The 18,936-nt window shown below is 44.1% G+C and overlaps 2 protein-coding genes across 3 annotated transcripts; one reads left to right on the top strand and one right to left on the bottom strand.

Annotated features, from left to right (window-relative positions):
- Positions 1 to 7,866: 7,866 nt before the first annotated feature.
- Positions 7,867 to 12,443, bottom strand: MRPL9 (mitochondrial ribosomal protein L9). The gene is made up of 7 exons (XM_072946561.1): positions 12,214 to 12,443; positions 11,866 to 12,022; positions 11,276 to 11,400; positions 11,019 to 11,069; positions 9,102 to 9,203; positions 8,496 to 8,579; positions 7,867 to 8,383 (listed from the first exon to the last, which is right to left on the bottom strand). The coding sequence occupies exons 1-7, from the start codon at positions 12,364 to 12,366 to the stop codon at positions 8,249 to 8,251; spliced, it is 807 nt and encodes a 268-aa protein (XP_072802662.1). The 5' UTR covers positions 12,367 to 12,443; the 3' UTR covers positions 7,867 to 8,248.
- OAZ3 (ornithine decarboxylase antizyme 3) lies at positions 11,848 to 18,816 on the top strand. 2 transcript variants are annotated; one of them, NM_001290647.1, is given in 5 exon segments: positions 11,848 to 12,043; positions 16,178 to 16,314; positions 17,083 to 17,258; positions 17,761 to 17,846; positions 18,565 to 18,816. In NM_001290647.1, coding segments are annotated over 5 exon segments (573 nt in total). In that variant the 5' UTR covers positions 11,848 to 12,011; the 3' UTR covers positions 18,708 to 18,816.
- The last annotated feature ends 120 nt before the right edge of the window (positions 18,817 to 18,936 follow it).

The raw sequence follows: 18,936 nt of genomic DNA, 5'->3' as shown, positions 1-18,936 counted from the left end.
AGATCTGCTCCCGCCTCCTCTCCTGGCCTCCAGACCAATAGCTAGGATTAAGTGCAACAGACCCAGGTAAGAGCCCCATGAGGAAGACTAGGCCTTGGAGGCACTGGAGGGCCTGGCCAGGATGTATGGCTGGAGATGGGAGAGGATGTGTGGGACTGGATTCTGAGGTTACTGGATCAAGGAGGGTGGACATTGTTTGGAGAGAGAGAGTATATGGATATGGGAGCACCCTCCTGTAAGGCAGGACTTAATACTCTGACAAGGACCCGAAGAGATGTTGCTAACACTCTGATAGGATGACTCTTGGGAACTTGGAGAAAGACACGCGCATATTATGTGAAGCAGAAATGCTAGAGCTGCCTTGGTGTATATGATGGAAGGAAGCCTCAAAAAGGTGGGCACGTTAGAGTGAATATGCCAGATGTATGTGCTGCGTAAAGCCAGAAAAGTCACCAAATGATTATGGTCTATCAGAAGGCCCAAAGGGTATTCTATTTACTGATGTGAGAAAGGGTGTGCTGGTGAGACAAGCACCAGTGTCACTAGGGGCTCAGGGATGGCCTTGCTCTGTAGGCCAGGACCGACTGTCCCAGAACCAGGCTCGCCGACAGTCCTGGGGGTGAGAGGAGCTGCCAGAGCAGGAGGGGGATGCGTCGTCATCGAAGTCAGTGTGGCTGAATTACTGTACTGAGCGGGAATGCTGGAGAGGCAGCTGGGTTCTGACTGGCAGAGAGCTCTGGAGATCATTCATGGAACATAGCTTTCCTGAGAACAAGGTAGCGAGCATTCAGGAAGGATACTGACCAATCTGTACAATTAAAGGTGATCAGGAATGGATGATCAGGAAGCTGAGGGCAGCCACCCTGATAGAAAGTTACAGTTCCTTGTTTCTACACCTGAGCCAACTTAAAAAATAAATCTTTATAGAAGTATAATTTATTTGCATTAAAATTCACCAATTTAAAACATACCTTTAATAAGGTTTTCAAATTTATATAGCTGTTCAACCATCACTACACGATATGTAACATTTCTGTTATCCCATGACATTCTCTTGTGCCCAGCGGTTTGCTGGAGCCAACATACACCACCTAGTGAGATCCAGGAGCACCACTCCCCTACCCGGTGTTCAGTGATGTCACATTGGTAACGTGAAGCTGGCAATGGAAGAGGTATTTATAGAAACTGGCAAATGCTACAAGTCAGGGCTCCCTCCCCACCGAAAGCTGGTTGTTGACATTTACCAGTCCATCGCTACTCATGCCCCTGTGCAGTCAATCCTCATCCAAAGCTCTGGCTTCTAGCCAACACGGATATTTTGTCACCAGAGTTTTGGCTTTTTAATAATTCCACATAAATGGAATCATACATCATGTATTCTGTTGTGTCCAACTTCTTTCATGTGGCATATTTTTAGATTTATCAGTGTTGTGCGTATCATTAGCTTGTTCCTTTACCTTGCTGAGTACTGTTCCATTCTTTATGCATCGGTTGATGGCCATTTGGGTTGTTTCCATTTGGGGGAATAAAGCTCCTATGAACATTAAATGTATCATTAGTAACTTTTCATTTCTCTTTAGTAAATACCTGGGGTTGGTACTGCTGACTTAAATAGTAAGTGTATATTTAACTTTGTAAGGAATTGGCCAAATTCTTTTCCAAAGTGGCTTCCCCACTTTGTACTCCTACTAGCAACGTATGGCCAGTGTGTCTGTATCCTCACCAGCATTTGCTGTCATAATCTTTATTTCTGCCATTCTGACAAGTGTAGGTTGTATCTCACTGTGGTTTTAATTTGTTTTCTCTGATGGCTAATTATGTTGAACATCTTTTCATGTGCTTCCTTTCCCTGAATATATCCTTTTTGGTGAAATATAAGTTCACAGCTTTTTCCCATTTTCTTACTGGATTATTTGTGGGTTTTTTGTTTGTTTTTGAGTATGAGAGGTCTCTTTACTTAGATACATGTTAGAGAAATGGTTTGCAAATACTGTTCCCCAGAAGCTTGTCTTTTCACATGGGCTTTCCAGGAGCACAAGTTTTTAATTTTGATGAGGTCCAAATTCTTGACTTTTCCTTTGATGGAGCATGCTTTTGGTGTCAAATTTAAGGATTCTTTGTCTAATCCTAGATCTTGAAGATTTTCTCCTTTTAAAAAAAAAGCTTTATAGTTTCACAGTTTTCATTAAATCTGTGGCCATTCTGAGTTAATTTTTGAGTAAGGCGTTAGATTGAGGTTGAGTTTCTCTTTTGCCTGTGGCTGTCTGCATTACTCCAGCATCGTTTGTTGAAAAGGCTATCTTTCCTCCATTGGATTGCTTTGGTACTTTTGTCCAAAAAATAAGTTGGGCGTATATGTGTGGGTCCGTTTCTGGGATCTCTGTTTTGTTCCACTGATTGATGTGTCTACCCTCCAGCTGTAAAACACAGCATTGATTGTTGTTGTGCATAATAAATCTTAAAATTGGGTAGCCTGATTCCTTACACTTTATTGTCTTTTTAGAAATTATTTTACCCATTCTAGTTCCGTTGCTTTCCATATCAATTTTAGAATAATATTGTGTATGCCTACAAAAATTGTGGGGATTCTGAAGGTAATTTCATTAAACCTGCATATCAATTTGGGGAAGGATTGACATCTTTACTAAATTGAGTCTTTTGATCCATGAACACAGAATGTCTCTCCATTTATTTAGATATTTGATATTTTTCAATCAACATTGTATAGTTTTAGCGTATAAATCTGTATTTGTTTGGTTACTTATACTTAAGTAATTTTCTGAGCAATTGTAAATAGTATTTTTAATTTTGCTGTCCACAAGGGGGGGTGTGTGTGTGTATTTGTTTGTTTCTAGGAGGTTTTTTTCTTTTTGGTAGATTCATTGAGATTGTCTACATAGAAAATTGCGGCATCTACAAATGGGAACAGTTTTATTTTTTCTTTTCTAATCCATATGCCTTTTTACTTCTCTTTCTTGCCTTACGGCACTGTCTAGAACCGCCAGCACTATGTTGGACAGGAGAGGTGATGGCAGATATACTTGCCTTATTCCTCATCTTCAGAGGAAAGCAACTCACTCAGACTTTCACCATTAAGTATAATGTTAGCTGTAGGCTCTGTAGGTGCTCTTGTCAAGCTGAAGTTGTTTCCCTGTATTCCTATTTTCCTGAGAGTCTTTTTGTTTTTTAATGATGAGTGGGTGTTGAATTTGGTTAAATGATTCTTTTGAATCACTTGCTATGATCATGTGATCTTCTTCTTTAGAGTCTTAATATAGTGGATTACACGGGTTGATTTTTGAATATTGAACCAGACTTTCATCCCTAGAATAAACTCCACTTGAGAATGGTGTATAAATCTTTTTATGCATTGGTAAAATCTATTTGCTGATACTTTGTTAAGGATTTTTGGATGTATACTCATGAGAGATATCGGTCTGTACTTTCTTTGTACTGTTGTGGTCTGTTTCCACCGCCCTCCCCGCAACCCGCCGCCTCGAGTAATATCAGCTTCATAAAATGAATTGGGAAGTATTCTCTCCTCTTCTGTTTTGTGAAAGAAACTGTATGGAATTGGTGTTAATTCTTCCCTATACATTTGGTTGAATTCTCCAGAGAAACTACCTGGGCCTGGAGAGTTCTGGGGTGGGGGGAGGCGGGGGCAGCTGTAAATTATTCATTCAGTTTGCTTAGTTGTTACAGGTCTATTCAAACGATGTATTTCATATCGGGTTAGTTGTGATAATTTGTTTTCCAAGGATTTAATCTGGTTTGTCTAAGTTCTTAAATTTATGTGCATAGAGTTCATAGTGCTCCCTTATCTTTTTTATATTTGTGAAGTCTTTAGTGACATGCCATGTTTCATTCCTGTATTTGTAATTTATGTCTTTTTCTTGGCACTCTTCCTAGTGGTTTGTCAGTTTTACTGATTTTTCCTCAAAGAATCAGCTCTTTGTTTCATTGACATTTTCTATTGTTTTTCTTTTGTAAGTTTCACTGATTTCTGTTCTTTTATTTTCTTGCTCATGCTTGCTGTGGGTTTAGTTTGATCTTTTTCTGGGTTCTTGAGGTGGGAGTTTAAATGACTGGTTGTAGACCTTTCTTCTTCTTTCGTATGCATTTGGTGCTGTGATTTCCCCTCCGCACTGCTTTAGCTATGTGCCATAAATTTGGTATGTTGTGTTTTCATTTTTATTCACTTCAATGTATTTAAATTTTTCTTTTCTTGAGATGTCCTATCGACCTGTAGGTCATTGAGAAGTGTATTGTTCAGTTTCTAAGTATTTGAAGATTTTCCTCCTATCCTTCCTATTTTGAGTCCAGGGTGGTCAGAGAACACATTCTGTTTGATTCAATTCTTTTCGATTTTAACTGAGATTATTTTTATGGTCCAGGATATGGTCTATGTGTATGTTCTGTGGGAGAATTTAAAAAATATGTATCCTGCTGTTGGGTAGACTGCTCTATAAATGCTGATAAAGTCCTGTTGGTCGATGGTGTTGAATTCTTCTGTGTCTTTGCTGATTTTCTGTCTAGTTGTTCTATCAGCTATTGAGAGAGGGGTATTGAAGCCTCCAACTATAATACGACTATGTTGAGAGATTTTTAAAAAATTGGAATCTGGACACTTGTATTATGAGGCTCTGAATCTTAATTTAAAACTTGTTTTAACTGACTTGTTAACATTGCTTTGGCACAGGACGGGGAGGTAGGTCTTCGTTGCTGATCGGTGGAATTTCAGATTTCTCACTGCACTTCCATTGACACACAAGGGATATGGAGCGTCTCTTTACTGTTAGGCGGGGGTGTGGGTTCCAGCTCCCCAGCTGGTCTCTGCTGGTTCTGTGGTGGATGTGGCCTCATTACTGCCGGGTAACAGTGAAAGTCCTGACTCTCCACTAGGCCTCCTCTGACTCAACCCTGCACGAAGGAAGAAGGGTGCCTCTTTTCTGCCAGGTTCCCTGCTGACACCGTGGTCTTTACTGACACCAGGGATGGGGATGAGGACTCATTACTGGCTGGTGGGGAGAAAAGCTGTAGTTCCCTACTTGGCCAGGGTGGCACGGGTGTTGGGGTGACTTGTTATAATCTTGAGAGGGTGGGAGTCTGGGTTCCCCACTCAGCCTTGGTGTGGTGGGGGTAGGGCCACAGTGCTGTCTGCGGTGTTTGGCTAGTGTGGAGCAGCTGTTGTCTAAAAGTTGGGTCTTGCCGGGCTGCTGCATTCCTTCGGCTGCAGGAGCAGGCTTTCATGGAGCTTATTATTATTATTTATTTAACCTGTGCCCCAACTTGGCATTTCCAAGTTGCTGGTTTCTCCAGCTCCAAGTCTGGGATAAATGAGGCAAAAAGAAAACCCAAGGGACTCACTGCAGCATTGTTCCTTGGGTCCTGAGTTTCCTAGACAGTCTGCTTTCCTCTTTCCAGCTTTCAAAGTCGTCTTATATTTGTTTTAAACATAATTTTCAGGCTTCATAGTTGTATTAGGAATTGTGAAGTAGATCTATTCCATCTTCCTGGAAGTAGAAGTTCCATCAGTGTATTTTTTAGGTCAGATTCTGTATTTTTCACCTCTAGAAATTCCATTTGGGTCTTATATTCCATTTCTCTCATATTTTTGTTTACCTTTTTAGTCTTAAGTATATGAAGCATATTTATAGCTATTTTAATATCCTGTCTTCTAATTCCACCCTGTCATATCTAAGATGGTTTCTCTTGGTTTTTGGTAACATTTTTCTGTCTCTCTTTGTCTCTTTTTTTGTGGTAATATTTGATTTGCTATCAGACATCAGGAATTTTATGTTGTTTAGTGCTAGATTTTGCTGCATTTCTTTCATGAGTGTTGGTCTTGGTTCTGGAATACTTGATAGCAGTTTGAGCCTTTCAAGGCTCGCTTTCAAGCTCTGCATGGGGTTCCAGAGTAGCATTTATTCTAATGGCCTTTTGAGGACTCTACCTGGTGTTCTATGTATTACAAGATGTACCCACACTGGCTGTCAGGAACACAAACAAAACATCCCCAATATTGTGAGCTCTGGGAATTGTTTGGCTTACTGCTTTCTGGTGTTCCCCCCGCCCCCCTAAGCCTTATGAAGTTTCATCCCATGCGTGCACAGATTAGTATTCAAAGATTTCAGTAGAGGAGCCATGGTGGAAGCTACGCATGGGCCCACCATCATGGGCCCACCAAGCTGATCTAGCTCCAGCTGCTGTGACTGACGGTCCATCTCGCTAGCAACAGGCACCAACCCTAAGTTCCTGACATGTCTCCATTCCTCAAGGAAACCACCTAGCCACCCGGTAAGTTGATTTCATTGAATCTCTGCTGTCCTGAAAGGGGCAGTTCCATCCTGACCTGAACTGATGTGTGTTAAAGGTATGGGTTTACCTTTCCTACCGCCATCATTCAAGGGCTTACAGGATATCTGATCCATTGGCACAAAATGTTGCATAAAATTGTGCTGGACCAAGAGACCCACATTTTAGCAAGGAGGTACAGCACTGGGTACATGACAATAGGATCCACGTCTGATCACACACCGTACTACCCAGAAGCAACCCACCTGATAGAACAATGGAACATCTTGTTGAAGAAACAGCTGAGACACCAGCTTGGAGATATGATACTTTGTAAAGATGAGACACCATCCTCCAGGATGCAGTATATACCCTGGAACAATCACCAACCTAGAGTGCTGTCCCCAAGTAAAAGATATGGGTCTGGGATACAGGGGTTGGATGTAGGAGCAGCCCCTTCACAGCCAGCATCCTCAGTGGTCCTACTGGAGGACCCTGCCTCCTCAACTCCAGGCTCTAAGGATTTAGAAGTCCTGCTTCCCAGGAGGAGACTATTTCTACCAGTGGACAGACACACCAAGTCTTACTGTACTTTAAGCTATGGCTGCCACCAGATTACTTCAGATCACTACTAAGAGACAGAGATTAAGAAAAGGAATCACTATCCTGGCAGGATAAACGGACACGTTTAACCATGACCTGAGAAAGACATGATGACCAGATACCTTATCAGGCAGCCCATCTGGATCAATAAAAGTATAAACTGAGGGCATGGGGGTGTGGGAGGAATCTAGAATGGGTAGTAGAGGAGGAGGTAAGTACCAGTCGCAGACTTAAGCTACAGCAGCAGGGGTTGTGGTGGCTCCCAAATCTTCCTCTTTTAATTTTCCCAGGAAAAGAGGCCCACCAGAATCCTGAAGGGGTCATTTTAACGGGCTTGGCACAGTAGGTAAGCTCAAATAGGATGACAGAAACCAATCTCTCTGAACTTTTACTAAGGACAGCAGTAGAGTCAATGGTCTTTATCCTTCCTAAATTGCAAAATCTTATATATTTGAGTGAGTCTGGCACAGTCGACTTGTCAACAGTTGGTCTTTTTCTCCCCCAGAAACAGACCTTGAACTTACGCAGAACTACCTACTTACCTCACCTCCCATTTCATAATTACCTAATGACTAGCCCTAGTATCTTAACCTTGGTCTGGGAACCAAGGTATTTTCTTTTTCAAAATTTCAGGAGATGATTTAAGAAACAGAAGTTCCCTTTTTAAGCTGCTTTTATCCCAGCTTCATTTTCTCTAACAATCACCCTTAGGCCTTATTCAGATCTTCTTAGAAAAGTAGACCCCACTGTGCTTATTTGTATTGCAGAAGTTATCACTATACCTCTTAAGAATACGTTTTAAGCCCAAAGGCATATCAGCTTGAGTAGTCTGCCCATAGCAACTGTGGGATGCAGCCTGCAAATGTATTCTTGTCTTCCTTTTTCGCTGCAAACCCCAGTGGCACAAGAGGACATCCTACTTGGAGGTTCTGTCCCCAGTCTACTCAAGTCCAGTAAACAACACCTAAAAAGAATACAACCTCTTTATTTCTCCTTAAGATACAAATGTTCAGTTTGGATAAGAGTGCGCTAGCTCTTCCATTTGTTCCACTGAATTCCAGTGGAGGAAGAGGCTAACGGATCTAGACTCTCTTGGTCTATTAACACAGCTTATCAAATCTACAGCCTGGTACTCCTGGAGCAGGACTGCCACAGTGAGGCCAGCTGTGCTTAACGGTTGAAGATGAAGATGGCAAATATGGACAATTCAACATGTATGTGCATGCCTGTGTCCAGTGTCTCCATATGCTCGCTCAAATTCCATATTTGGTCAGAGCTGGGAGTGGTATCACAGTGCTGGCCCGTCTTTGCTCCTCTGGTTCTGCTTCGCTGCTTTCGAGGGAGTAAAGGTTCAGATCGTCTGGGAACTGGTGGGGGCCATTCCCCTGGCAGCTTGCTGGGCTAACCAGTACTTGTATCTTTTGGTCTTGGGCCTCTCAAAGTTCACCACAGACATAGGTACCCGCACGGTGTCAAGTCCATTTACCTATACACAAAACAGGAAGCCTCAGAGATCGGCTGAGCAGGTGAGAACTAATACCATCCAACCCCAGCTTTCCACCCCATGAGAAAAAGGAGACAGTCCGTGAAACACTCACCGTCACCTCACACCAGTACTCGCCCCGCTGTGTGATGGGCTCTTCTGGTAACTTCAGTGCATGTGGGGCGACCACAACACCAAGCTGCAAAAAAATTCACAGCCAAAAGGCACTCTGTTACAGGGCTGCCACTCTAGGCAACCTCAGAAAGAGGAGCTAGGTCTTCATGTACAGGGATGAAAAAAACCTGGGGAGGTGACTCTGGATGGTCCCACGAGAGCACACAAACCTCCACAGACAGTGGCAGAGAAACTCAGTACTGATCGCTCAGAAAGGGAGGTGGATTTGCAAAGAGAAACAGGGCTTGAGATAAAAATCACTTCATCCACAAAAGTAAAAATTCTCCAGTGAGTCACGTTACCTCAGGTTTCCCCTAGCGAGAGAAAATAAACGATACCACCATCTTTTCCTATCAGTCTTCGATTTTATGTGACCATCCTCAATCCTTAAGTCATCTTGCTCTCACAACCCTGCAAACCACCCAAAACACTTGCTCGAACTCCAGCTGATGATCACACACTTTCCTAAAAAAAGGCTCAGTCCTGGGCCTCCTTCCCAGGGGTAGCTTCCGCCCTCAGGGGTATAGAGGTGTTTGGGAACACTCACATTTTTGAGGAAGTGGCGAGCAACTATTTCAGGGTTTAGCTCCCATTTGACATTGTTCTTCATCCCCACCTCCAGGTGACAACTTCTCAGAAATTTCACTGTCTGAGAGGAATTAAACACAGGATAGTTTGGAGTTAGAATCAAAGGAGAGGCAAGAGGCACAAGAACTGAGAGTTCAGGAAAAGCACAATTTCTGCCTCACAGCCGAGACAGGTGAGAAGATGAATAGGAAAGGCAGAACATTTTTATTGTTTCAAGGCTGATTATTATGGAAAAATGTTTTTTGTGACACTCTGGAGGAGAATGCTGCCTATACCTGGCTGTTCCTAAGCAAGGAGAAATCGGCCAAGTCAAAATCAGGCTGATCAACGGGGGCCACTGGCACATCTCAGGATGGAATGATTTTCACAGACTGTTATAACCCAATATTCTGGCCCTTCAGTCCCACCCCTGTACCGTTAGTGGTCCCTCCCTGCTCACAGAATGAACTATAAATTCATGAGCTGAGGACTCAAAATGTTTTGTAAATCCTGCCCCACCAACCTTTCCAGTCATTTATTTCTTAATATATAAGTCCTGCTTTAGCTAGACCAGTCTACTTTCTATTTTAAAATATGTTTTAACTGAGATATCACCTCATACTTGTCAGAATGGCTGTCATCAAAAAGAACACAACAGATGCTGGTGAGGATGTGAAGAAAGGGAACCCTCATATACTGTTGATAGGAATGTAAGTTGGTGCAGGAACTGTGGCAGGAATAGTATGGAGGCTTCTCAAAAAACTAAAAACTGTCATATGACCCAGCAATTCCATTCCTGGATATACAGCCAAAAAAACCCAAAACACTAATTCAAAAAGATACATGCAGCCCAATGTTCACAGCAGTATTATTTATAATTGCCAAGATATGGAAGCAACATAAGTGTTGCTTAGGAAGAAACAAGTATTCATCCACAGATGAATGAATAAAGATGTGGTATATATATATGTGTGTGTGTGTGTGCGCGTGAGAAGACACTTAAGTATTCATCCACAGATGAATGAATAAAGAAGGTGGGGGGGTGTTGGAATATTACTCAGCCATTAAAAAGAACGAAAACTTGCCATCTGCAGCAACATGGGTGGACCTGGAGGACATTATGCTAAGTGAAATAAGTCAAAGACCAATACTGTATGATATCACTTATATGTGGAATCCAAAAAATACAACAAACTAGTAAATTTAATAAAAAACAGACTGACAGATATAGATGACTAGTGGTTACCAGTGGGGAGGGGGGAGGGACACTGTAGGGGTGGGAGAGTGGGAGGTACAAACTATTGGGTGTACCATAAGCTACAAGAATATATTGTACAACATGGGGAATAGAGCTAGTATTTTGTAATAACTGTAAATGGGGTATAACCTTTAAAAATTGTATTAAAAAACATGCTTTAACTATCTACTTATACTTTTTCTCCCTTAAGAATAACTTTCCAACCCTCCGGGCCTATGCAAAGCCTACTAACCCTACAAGGCCCAGTTCAATCCCATCTGAAGGAAAAAAAAAAAAAAAACCTTCCCAATACATCTTGGTCCGTGTCACTCATAATTTACTGCCCTGAGTTTATGTATCACTTTCTTGTGTGTTATGCTCTCTCCAGCTTGTCTGTAAACATACTTGAAGGCAGAGCCGTCATCTCACACTTTTCCATGGATTCCCCTGGTGTCCAGGTTGGGGCCTCCCTCAGTAAGCTAGGGCACTTCACCCAACAGGTCAGGATCTCCCAAGAGGTCTCAATACCACACCCTTCCCCTTGCCCCTACACTGCGCCTGAAATCAGAAGACTTCAAGGAAGTCAAGAAGCCTTTCAGGAAGAGATTGGTGACTCCTGTAGGTGACCAATAAATAAAGACTTTCTATGTTTCTACTTACCGCCTCACCTGCCTTGGTCTGGATCTTCTCTAATCTTCCTTCTTGCCTCAGCTAGGGAAAAAAGTTAATGGGAAAAAAAAAAAAAAGACAGATGAGTCCATGGAAACTAGTAACACTCTTACTATGCCAGGCTTCTGATTTCCTGTTCTTCTAGTTCCTACTTCATTTTCAAATTAAATATCAAAGGGACAAAAGTTGCTAGAGAAAATCTTAAGGTTTTAATTCCTTCATGTCCCTCTGCCTTCTTTTGAGCTCACCAATTTCTCCTCCTCAAATAGCTTCTTGTTTTCAGGAGATGCATATACAGCCAGTCCTTGAGGAAGTAGTCGATTACGGCCCACATATTTCTTCACTGAGACCAGGTCACCTCGGACTCCAAGTTCTGCCAACAGAGAACAGAGTCACTGGATGAGAATTATCTAGCAGTCCCTATAGAGAAGATGACGATCAGAGAAAAAAAGGACCTTTTATTTTCTCAGTGTTTATTCTTCCTAGAAAAAATATCAGTATTCGCTAGGAACAACACTTAGGAGACTTCTAATTCACTTCGTTAGGGCCTGATTTAGAAACTTAACATTCCCTGTACAAAATGAGGCATTGTTCCATCACGGGATGTCAGTATCTGCGGCACATGCTGTCAGGCCTCTCTCCCCCAACACAATTATGTTGCTGCATTCGTGTTCTACTTTTCCACGTAGAAGACCAATGTCACAATCATAGTGCTTTTTATGGCTCCCTTGTCTCACACATAGAAGTGATCATTCCCACAAAGTAGGGAAAGGGCAGAAAAAAGTTGATGCCAAACAGGACCAGTCTGAGATAGGAAGTACCTGTGCCCAGGCCTTACCCTCCACCGACTGCGTGAGGATGAGCTCCAGGTTGTCTTTGGGCCGGTGTTTCGTGTCCTCCACCAGCTTGTAGACGCGATGCCGCCGGTGCAGGCGCGGCTTCCGGCCCTCTCCCGCTAGCGGCACCTTCCACCAGCGCTCCACAATGACCGTGCCCTGGCGGCCGGGGGAGCGGCGGTGAGCGAGTCTCCCGCGAGACGCCTTCTCCGGCCGCCAGCACTTCAAAGAAAGCCCACCATCCCCAGGCTGGGGCCCCACCAGGTCTCCACGCGCCCCCGGAAACAAGGCTGGGCTTTAAATAGCTCCACCAGGGTCAAAGAGCCCCAGAGCTCAGACCCGGCCCTCACCCGATTGTGAGAGAGGCTGAAGTCGCGCTCCGGGCCGGGGACGCCCCCTTCAAGTCGCGGCCGGAGGAGCTCCCGAACTCCTCCCCGCAGCAGCCGCTCAGCGCCGGTCCGCAGCAGAGCCCGGCCCGGGGCGGCCCAGGCGGCCGCCGCCATGTTCTCGGGCGCGGAGAGAGACCCAGAAGGCCCCCGGCGCCGGCAGCAGGGAAGGCCCCCGCCGGCTGCCCGCGGCGCGCCTGAGCGGGCGCGGCGCTGCCTGGGCTGAGCCAGGGGCCGCCCGGCCCGGGGCGGGGAACGGCCGCCCCCGTGAGACCAGGAGCTGGGGTGAGTGCTCCACGAGTCAGCATTTCCCCCACTCCCTTCTATTTCTTTTCTGGGGAGGGCCACCCATAGCAAGTGACAGCTAGTGGAATGACGGTTAGGCGGTTTGACGCCGGAAAAGACAACCTCTCCCTCTTGGCTTCACTTTAAATGGGGGCTTTGACTTCGCTCTAGCAGCTCTGAGGCCTCTTCCAGTTCTAACATTCTGTGGTAAGTGGATGCTGAGGGGCGAGGGTGCTGCTCTCACTTTTCCCCTTACGTCAGCTCCACCTAAAAGTGGCGGAAGGATGGGATCCTCTGAAAAGCTATGCCAACCTCAGAAGTCGCATAACCCTTAACTGTCACACTGCAGTATTTAGGCTCCTATTTAAAGAATTCTAAGTCACAAGGGAGACGGTTCCCTCTGCGGAGGGTCTCAGTACTGGGGAGTATACCATATAAATGGAATGAATAGGGTCTGTTTGGCAGAAGAGATTTATGGGAAAATGCTCTATGCATCATGTTACTTGATCTATAAACAGCTTTTGACCAGTAATCCCTCCTGCTAATTAGACTTTCTTTACTTAGCTTTTAAGATACCAGTTTGTTTTTGTTTTCTCCCTACTTCAGCATTTTTCCGTTTCTTTTGCTGATTTCACTTTTCCTCCCCACTTCTTAGAGTGCTCCCAGGACTCAGTTTTTGGATCTTTACCCTTCTCAGGATACACACTCACCCTTGATGATCTCATTCAGCTTAATGGCTTAAAGTACCATTAGTATGCCAATAACTTCAAATTTTCTTCTCCATCGTAGCCTTCTAAACTCTCGACACGAATATTCAACTGCTTGTCATCTTCCCCTGACATTGTCTAATGGACAATTCAAAGTTAACATGCTCCAAACTAAACCCATCTCTGTCCCCTGCCCCAAACTCCCTCACTTGCAGCCTTTCTCCTCTCAGTTGATGGCAACTCCACATTCTTTCAGTTCTTGCATTCAACTTCTCTCCTACTCTAGGAAATCCTTTGGCTGCTAACTTTATACTATTTCCATAATCCAGCCACATCCCATCACCTACCTCCAACACTCCACCCTGGAATAAGACACTATCTTTCTCTGGATTACTGCAGTAGTCTAACGAATACCTTTCATTGCTCTGCAGTTTACTCGCAACAGTCAGAATCTTTAAAACCTAAGTCAGACCATGTTTCTTCCACACAAAACCTGCAATGACTTTCCCCTTTACTCAGAGTGAAAGAAAAAGGCCATACACACGTATCTGGAGGGAACTCTAATTTGAAACGATACACGCATCCCAATGTTCACAGAAGCACTATATACAACAGCCAAGACATGGAAGCAACCTGAATATCCATTGATATATGACTGGATAAAGAAGCTGTGGTATATTTATACAATGGAATACTACTCAGCCATAGAAAAGAATAAAATAATGCCATTTTCAGCAACATGGATGGACCTGGAGATTGTCATTCTAAGGGAAGTAAGCCAGAAAGAGAAAGAAAAATACCATATGATATCACTTATTTTGGAATTAAAAAAAAAAGAAAAAAAGAGGACATTAATGAATTCATCTACAAAACAGAAGCAGACTCTTGGAGAGTAACCAATCTTATGGTTACCACGAGAAAGAGGGTGGGAAGGGATAAACTTGGGAGTTTTGAGATTTGTAAATTTTAACCACTATATATAAAAGTAGATAAAAAAATTTCTTCTATACAGCATAGGGAACTATATTCAATATCTTGTTATAACCTTTAATGAAACTGAGTATGAAAACAAATATATGTATATAGATGCATGACTGGGACTTTACGCTGTACACCAGAAATTGATACATTGTAACTGACTACACTTCAATTAAAATAATAATTTTTTAAAAAGGCCATACAAGGTCTACAAGGGCCTGTGTGATCCAGTCTCATTAGCTCTGACTTCTTCTACTCTCTCTGTAGCTTATACCACTCCAGCCACAGTCGACTCCTGGCTGTTTCTTGAAAACACTTTCCTTCTCCATAGGGCTGCTGCACTGGCTGTGGCTTTGACTCAGGATGCTCTTACACCCAGATGCTGGCTTTGCCTAACTCCCTCACCCACTTTAAGCCTTTAATTAAATGTTACCTTTTCAATGAGGCCTACTCAGATCACCCGGTTTATTACTGCAAATTGCCCCCCCACCCCCTACTCCTGATTCTTGTTTATTCCACCCTATTTTCCTCCATAGCAGCTATTATCTAACACACTAAATAATTTTATGTTTGTTCTTCACTGTTGGAAGATATGTTCCAAGGGGGTAGGGATCTTTGTTTTGTTAGCTGGTGTATCACAAGCACCTAGAATAGTGTCTGGCTCATAGTAGGCCCTCAATAAATATTAAATGGATGAATGAATGAATATGCAGAGGTCTCAAACTGATGGCACCGGAACCAAATTTTTCTCACAATGTTGATTTTTTTAAAATCAACTTTTTTTTTATTGAGTTAGCCAAAATTTAAAACAATTTGGAGAGATTTACCACAAAAATCTGTTTTTCCAGTTTCTATTGAAAAACCTTACGATCTGATACCACTGAGTCTGTATTCCTACAGGGCAACTGGATGGAGCCGAGCTGTGTCATTCCTTTCTGGATGTGAGCTTTCCATTTTGCTTCAGCCCCACTAATTCCCATTAGCTGTCCAGGCCCCTGGAAGTGTTTAATTTGCAATTTCTACCCTATAAGGCAATGAGAAAGTTCAATGACGGTGGCACCACTGGGTTATTAAGTATAGGGATGATGATAAAAATATTGAACTAATAGGAACCAAGAACCAACCAATCAGGTCAGATGCTGGACCAGGGCCTTAGAAGCCCCCTACAGTGGCAGACCCAAAGCCTTTAGTTGCTGACGTGGGTATGCATATACCCCTGCCAGAGAGGGGTCCACATTGGGTGGGTGTGCGTTCAGCCAGGGCTGTTTACCAACTTGCACAGAAACTAAAGCATTTTAACCTCTGGTACAGCTGTGAAGTGCATACTAGTAGAACAGGAGCCTTGGTTAAGGGGGTAGGGGAGCAGCAGAGTGGAGTCCTGAAGTGACATCAGGGCTAGCCCCTTGTCTATGTCATAGTACTCACCGGGTCACAGTGGACCAGGATGCCTGAACCTCTGCCACCGATCTCTGAAACTCACTTTGCCGCAGGGAGGCACTGAACTAAGAAACTGCCTTGTTACAGGTCACGCCCCTCTGTCTACTCCCTTTCTTATATCAAGAGGGGAAAAACACGGAACTACCTCTACCCGATCTGGTCACCATACGCCTATTACCTTTACTGTTACAAATACCAGATCACCCTCCGGGAAAAGATGCTGCCTTGTTATAAAAGGTAATTGTTTTCATCTCTATTTGTAGTTGTTTACATAAATTGTAAAGAAAAATAAAAGTATTTGAAAGGCCCTCCCAAGGAGTAAAATAGCAAAATAGGATGGAAGGCTGACATGGAACTGTGAACTTTTTCTATCTGGCTAGGCTGGGAAAATGGAAACAGACTGGTTCATGTAAGATACAGAAGGTAGTGCCAGAGCCTGACTGTGTGTACCTGGACGTTATGAATCTCTCCCCATTTCAGACTCAGAGATAAACTAATTTGGGCCTCTTTTTCCCAACCAGCATCACTTATAAGGAACAGGAGGACCTAACACTCCGGCCCCGTTGCTGCCTTCAGTGCTCCTGAGTCCCTAGTAGGCCCTCAGGTGGGCAGAAGCACCGAGCAGGCAGATCACGACCAGCTTAAAGAACTCTATTCGGTAAGTGGACTGTGAGCTGGTGCTGTGACCTGGCAGCCCCTTGCTTGCTGTGATGTCACCTTACACAGGGACAGTAGCTAGTTGGAAAATGAGTCACAGAAAGTTAGAGCTAGGCAAGACCTTGGAGCTCATGTGTAGAAGCGACTTTATAGACGATTCTGGTCCAAAGATCTTAAGGCAAGGTCCTAGGGCTGGTGGTGAAAAGCAGAATGGGAAAAAAGGAAGTGGGTACAAAGATGGGCTGTATTAAGACTTCAGGGACATAAAGCTGTTTAGATGCTGATTTCTAGGACTAGAACCCAAAACTCCTGCACTTGCCTTTGTATCATATCCCAGTAACACGCCTGAGTATGAGCTCTGCATTTTAAGAAATGGGAGAATTTAGAGAAAACTCATGATGGGAAAAAGAAGAGTATTATCGATGAGACAGTAAATAGATTGCACAGCTTTGTTTAAAGTATAACCTCTCTGATGTAAATATAAGTTTCTGAACAGTTAGTGCACCCCTGAGTGAGGCCAGCCAGTGGCAATACTGCATTGACTGCAGGTTCCATATTGTCTGATATCAAGGGAGAACTCCAATGATAAGGACAGAATTAGGTCCTAGGACTAAGGGACACTGAGTAAGGCCTTGGCTCTAATTCTCCCAGTCTCCCTATCAGCCCCCTCCTTGCTTCCACAGACATACTCAAATTGGCCCGAGATCTGATTTGAAGGTTGGGCGAGCACAGAAACAGACTGTTACTCTCAATTTTACTCCTTTTCTAGGCTGGGAACCTGACGGTGCTGACTACTGACCCCCTGCTTCACCAGGACCCAGTGCAACTAGACTTCCACTTCCGCCTCACCCCCCAGACCTCTGCCCACTGGCACGGCCTTCTTTGTGACCACAGGCTCTTCCTGGATATCCCATACCAGGCCTTGGATCAAGGCAACCGGGAAAGGTGACTAAGCCTGGATGGGGGACAGGGGAAGGAAGAGGTAGGGGATTTCACCCTTATCATGTCATAATCAGGTAGTGAGTATGCTAACCAGTGAGGACTTATTCAGGAGCTGGACACATTCAAACCACTGAACTGGCATGCAGACTAGCGTGTGAGCTGAGCCTGGGGTTCACAGGACAAAAGCCCAGGGAGGGCTGCCCAACTGATTCAGAAACACAAGTGCTGATCCATAAATTGTTGAAAGGAAGTACCCTTCCGCTGTTTTGTCTTTACAGAGTGGCCCCTTCTCCCTGGGCCCCTTCCGTGGCATAGGTGTCAGACCAGTAGTATATAGTCCTTTGGCTTCAGAGAAAAATCTATCAACCTAGTTTAGCAACTTTCATTGCCTTACTTGGATCAGGAAAAACTGAGCAATAAGATTTCTTCTGCTCCAGTAGGCATCTGCTGGATTTTGAGCTTACTAAACATTGTATTAACCGTGATTTTCCGCTCTGGTCCCTAGTTTGACTGCAACACTGGAGTACGTGGAGGAGAAGACCAATGTGGACTCCGTGTTTGTAAGCTTCCAAAACAACCGGAATGACACAGGTGGGGATCTGCTCTGTCCTTCTAGGCCCTGTTCCTGAAGCAGCTGACAGCGACTTTTCCTTTGGAGACCTTCCCCTCACTCTTTAAAAAAGGGCATGCTCATGCATTCCAGGGATTCACCACCACCCCCAACTCCCTGCCAAGGAACCAAAGCACCTAGCAATCTGTTCATTCAAGTTATAACTGGACAATCAGGAAGGCCCTGCAGGTAGATTTCAGAAGCTAGACTGAAGGAGCACTGGTGAATTACATAGAAGCCATTCAAGGGATGTGGCTGGTAGGATAGAAAGGATCTCAAATGCATTAAGCACCTACAGTGTGAAAGGGTCTGGCATAAGACCAGGATAGGAATATATTTAACCAGATGTGAGATGCACATTACAGAAACTATACCTCTTCCCTCAGGGAGTTGACTATACCATCATTGTGTTAAGCACTTCATAAACCTTTCATTTGATTTAAATTCTTTGAGGAAGGTTCTGTGATCCTCACTTTATAAACGAGAAAATCAAAGTTCAGAAGGGTTAATTTGTAGAACATTACAAAGCTTAGTGCTGAAGCCAGGGCTAAAGCCTAGGTCTGTTTGACTCCAGAGCACATCATCCTAATGCCTGTGCGACACCGCTTCCCCCAGTCATTCCCTAGTGGAAGAAGCCAAGTCTAGGTGGGTTGCTGTATTGAGCTTCAGGATAATCTAACCTGTTCTCTCCTCTCACAGGTGCCCTGCTACGGGCCTTCAGCTACTTGGGCTTTGAGATAGTCAGACCAGATCACCCAGCCCTTCCTCCCTGGGACAATGTCATCTTTATGGTGTATCCCCTGGAAAGGGACCTTGGCCACGTGCCCAGTGCGCCTCCCTGAACATGCTTATCCTGCTCTGGTAGGGGCTGGGGGCCTGATAAATGAGAACCAGAGGCCCAGGGTGTGATTCAGGACACCTTCCATCTTAGGAATAAAGGGTAGTGCAATCCTCAAGTGTTTGCTGTTTCTTATGGTGGTGGTGGGGAATGGTGGGGTTGGCTGGAGTGAAAATGAGCCTTAGAGCTGAACTCACTGTAGGACAAACATTTAATGACTGAAAAGATCAGAG

Source organism: Vicugna pacos, chromosome 21 (genome assembly GCF_048564905.1).
Source record: "Vicugna pacos chromosome 21, VicPac4, whole genome shotgun sequence".
NCBI classification, from domain to species: Eukaryota; Metazoa; Chordata; class Mammalia; order Artiodactyla; family Camelidae; genus Vicugna; species Vicugna pacos.
Note: the sequence above shows the minus strand (reverse complement) of the source record. Positions and strands in the feature narration are given on the sequence as shown.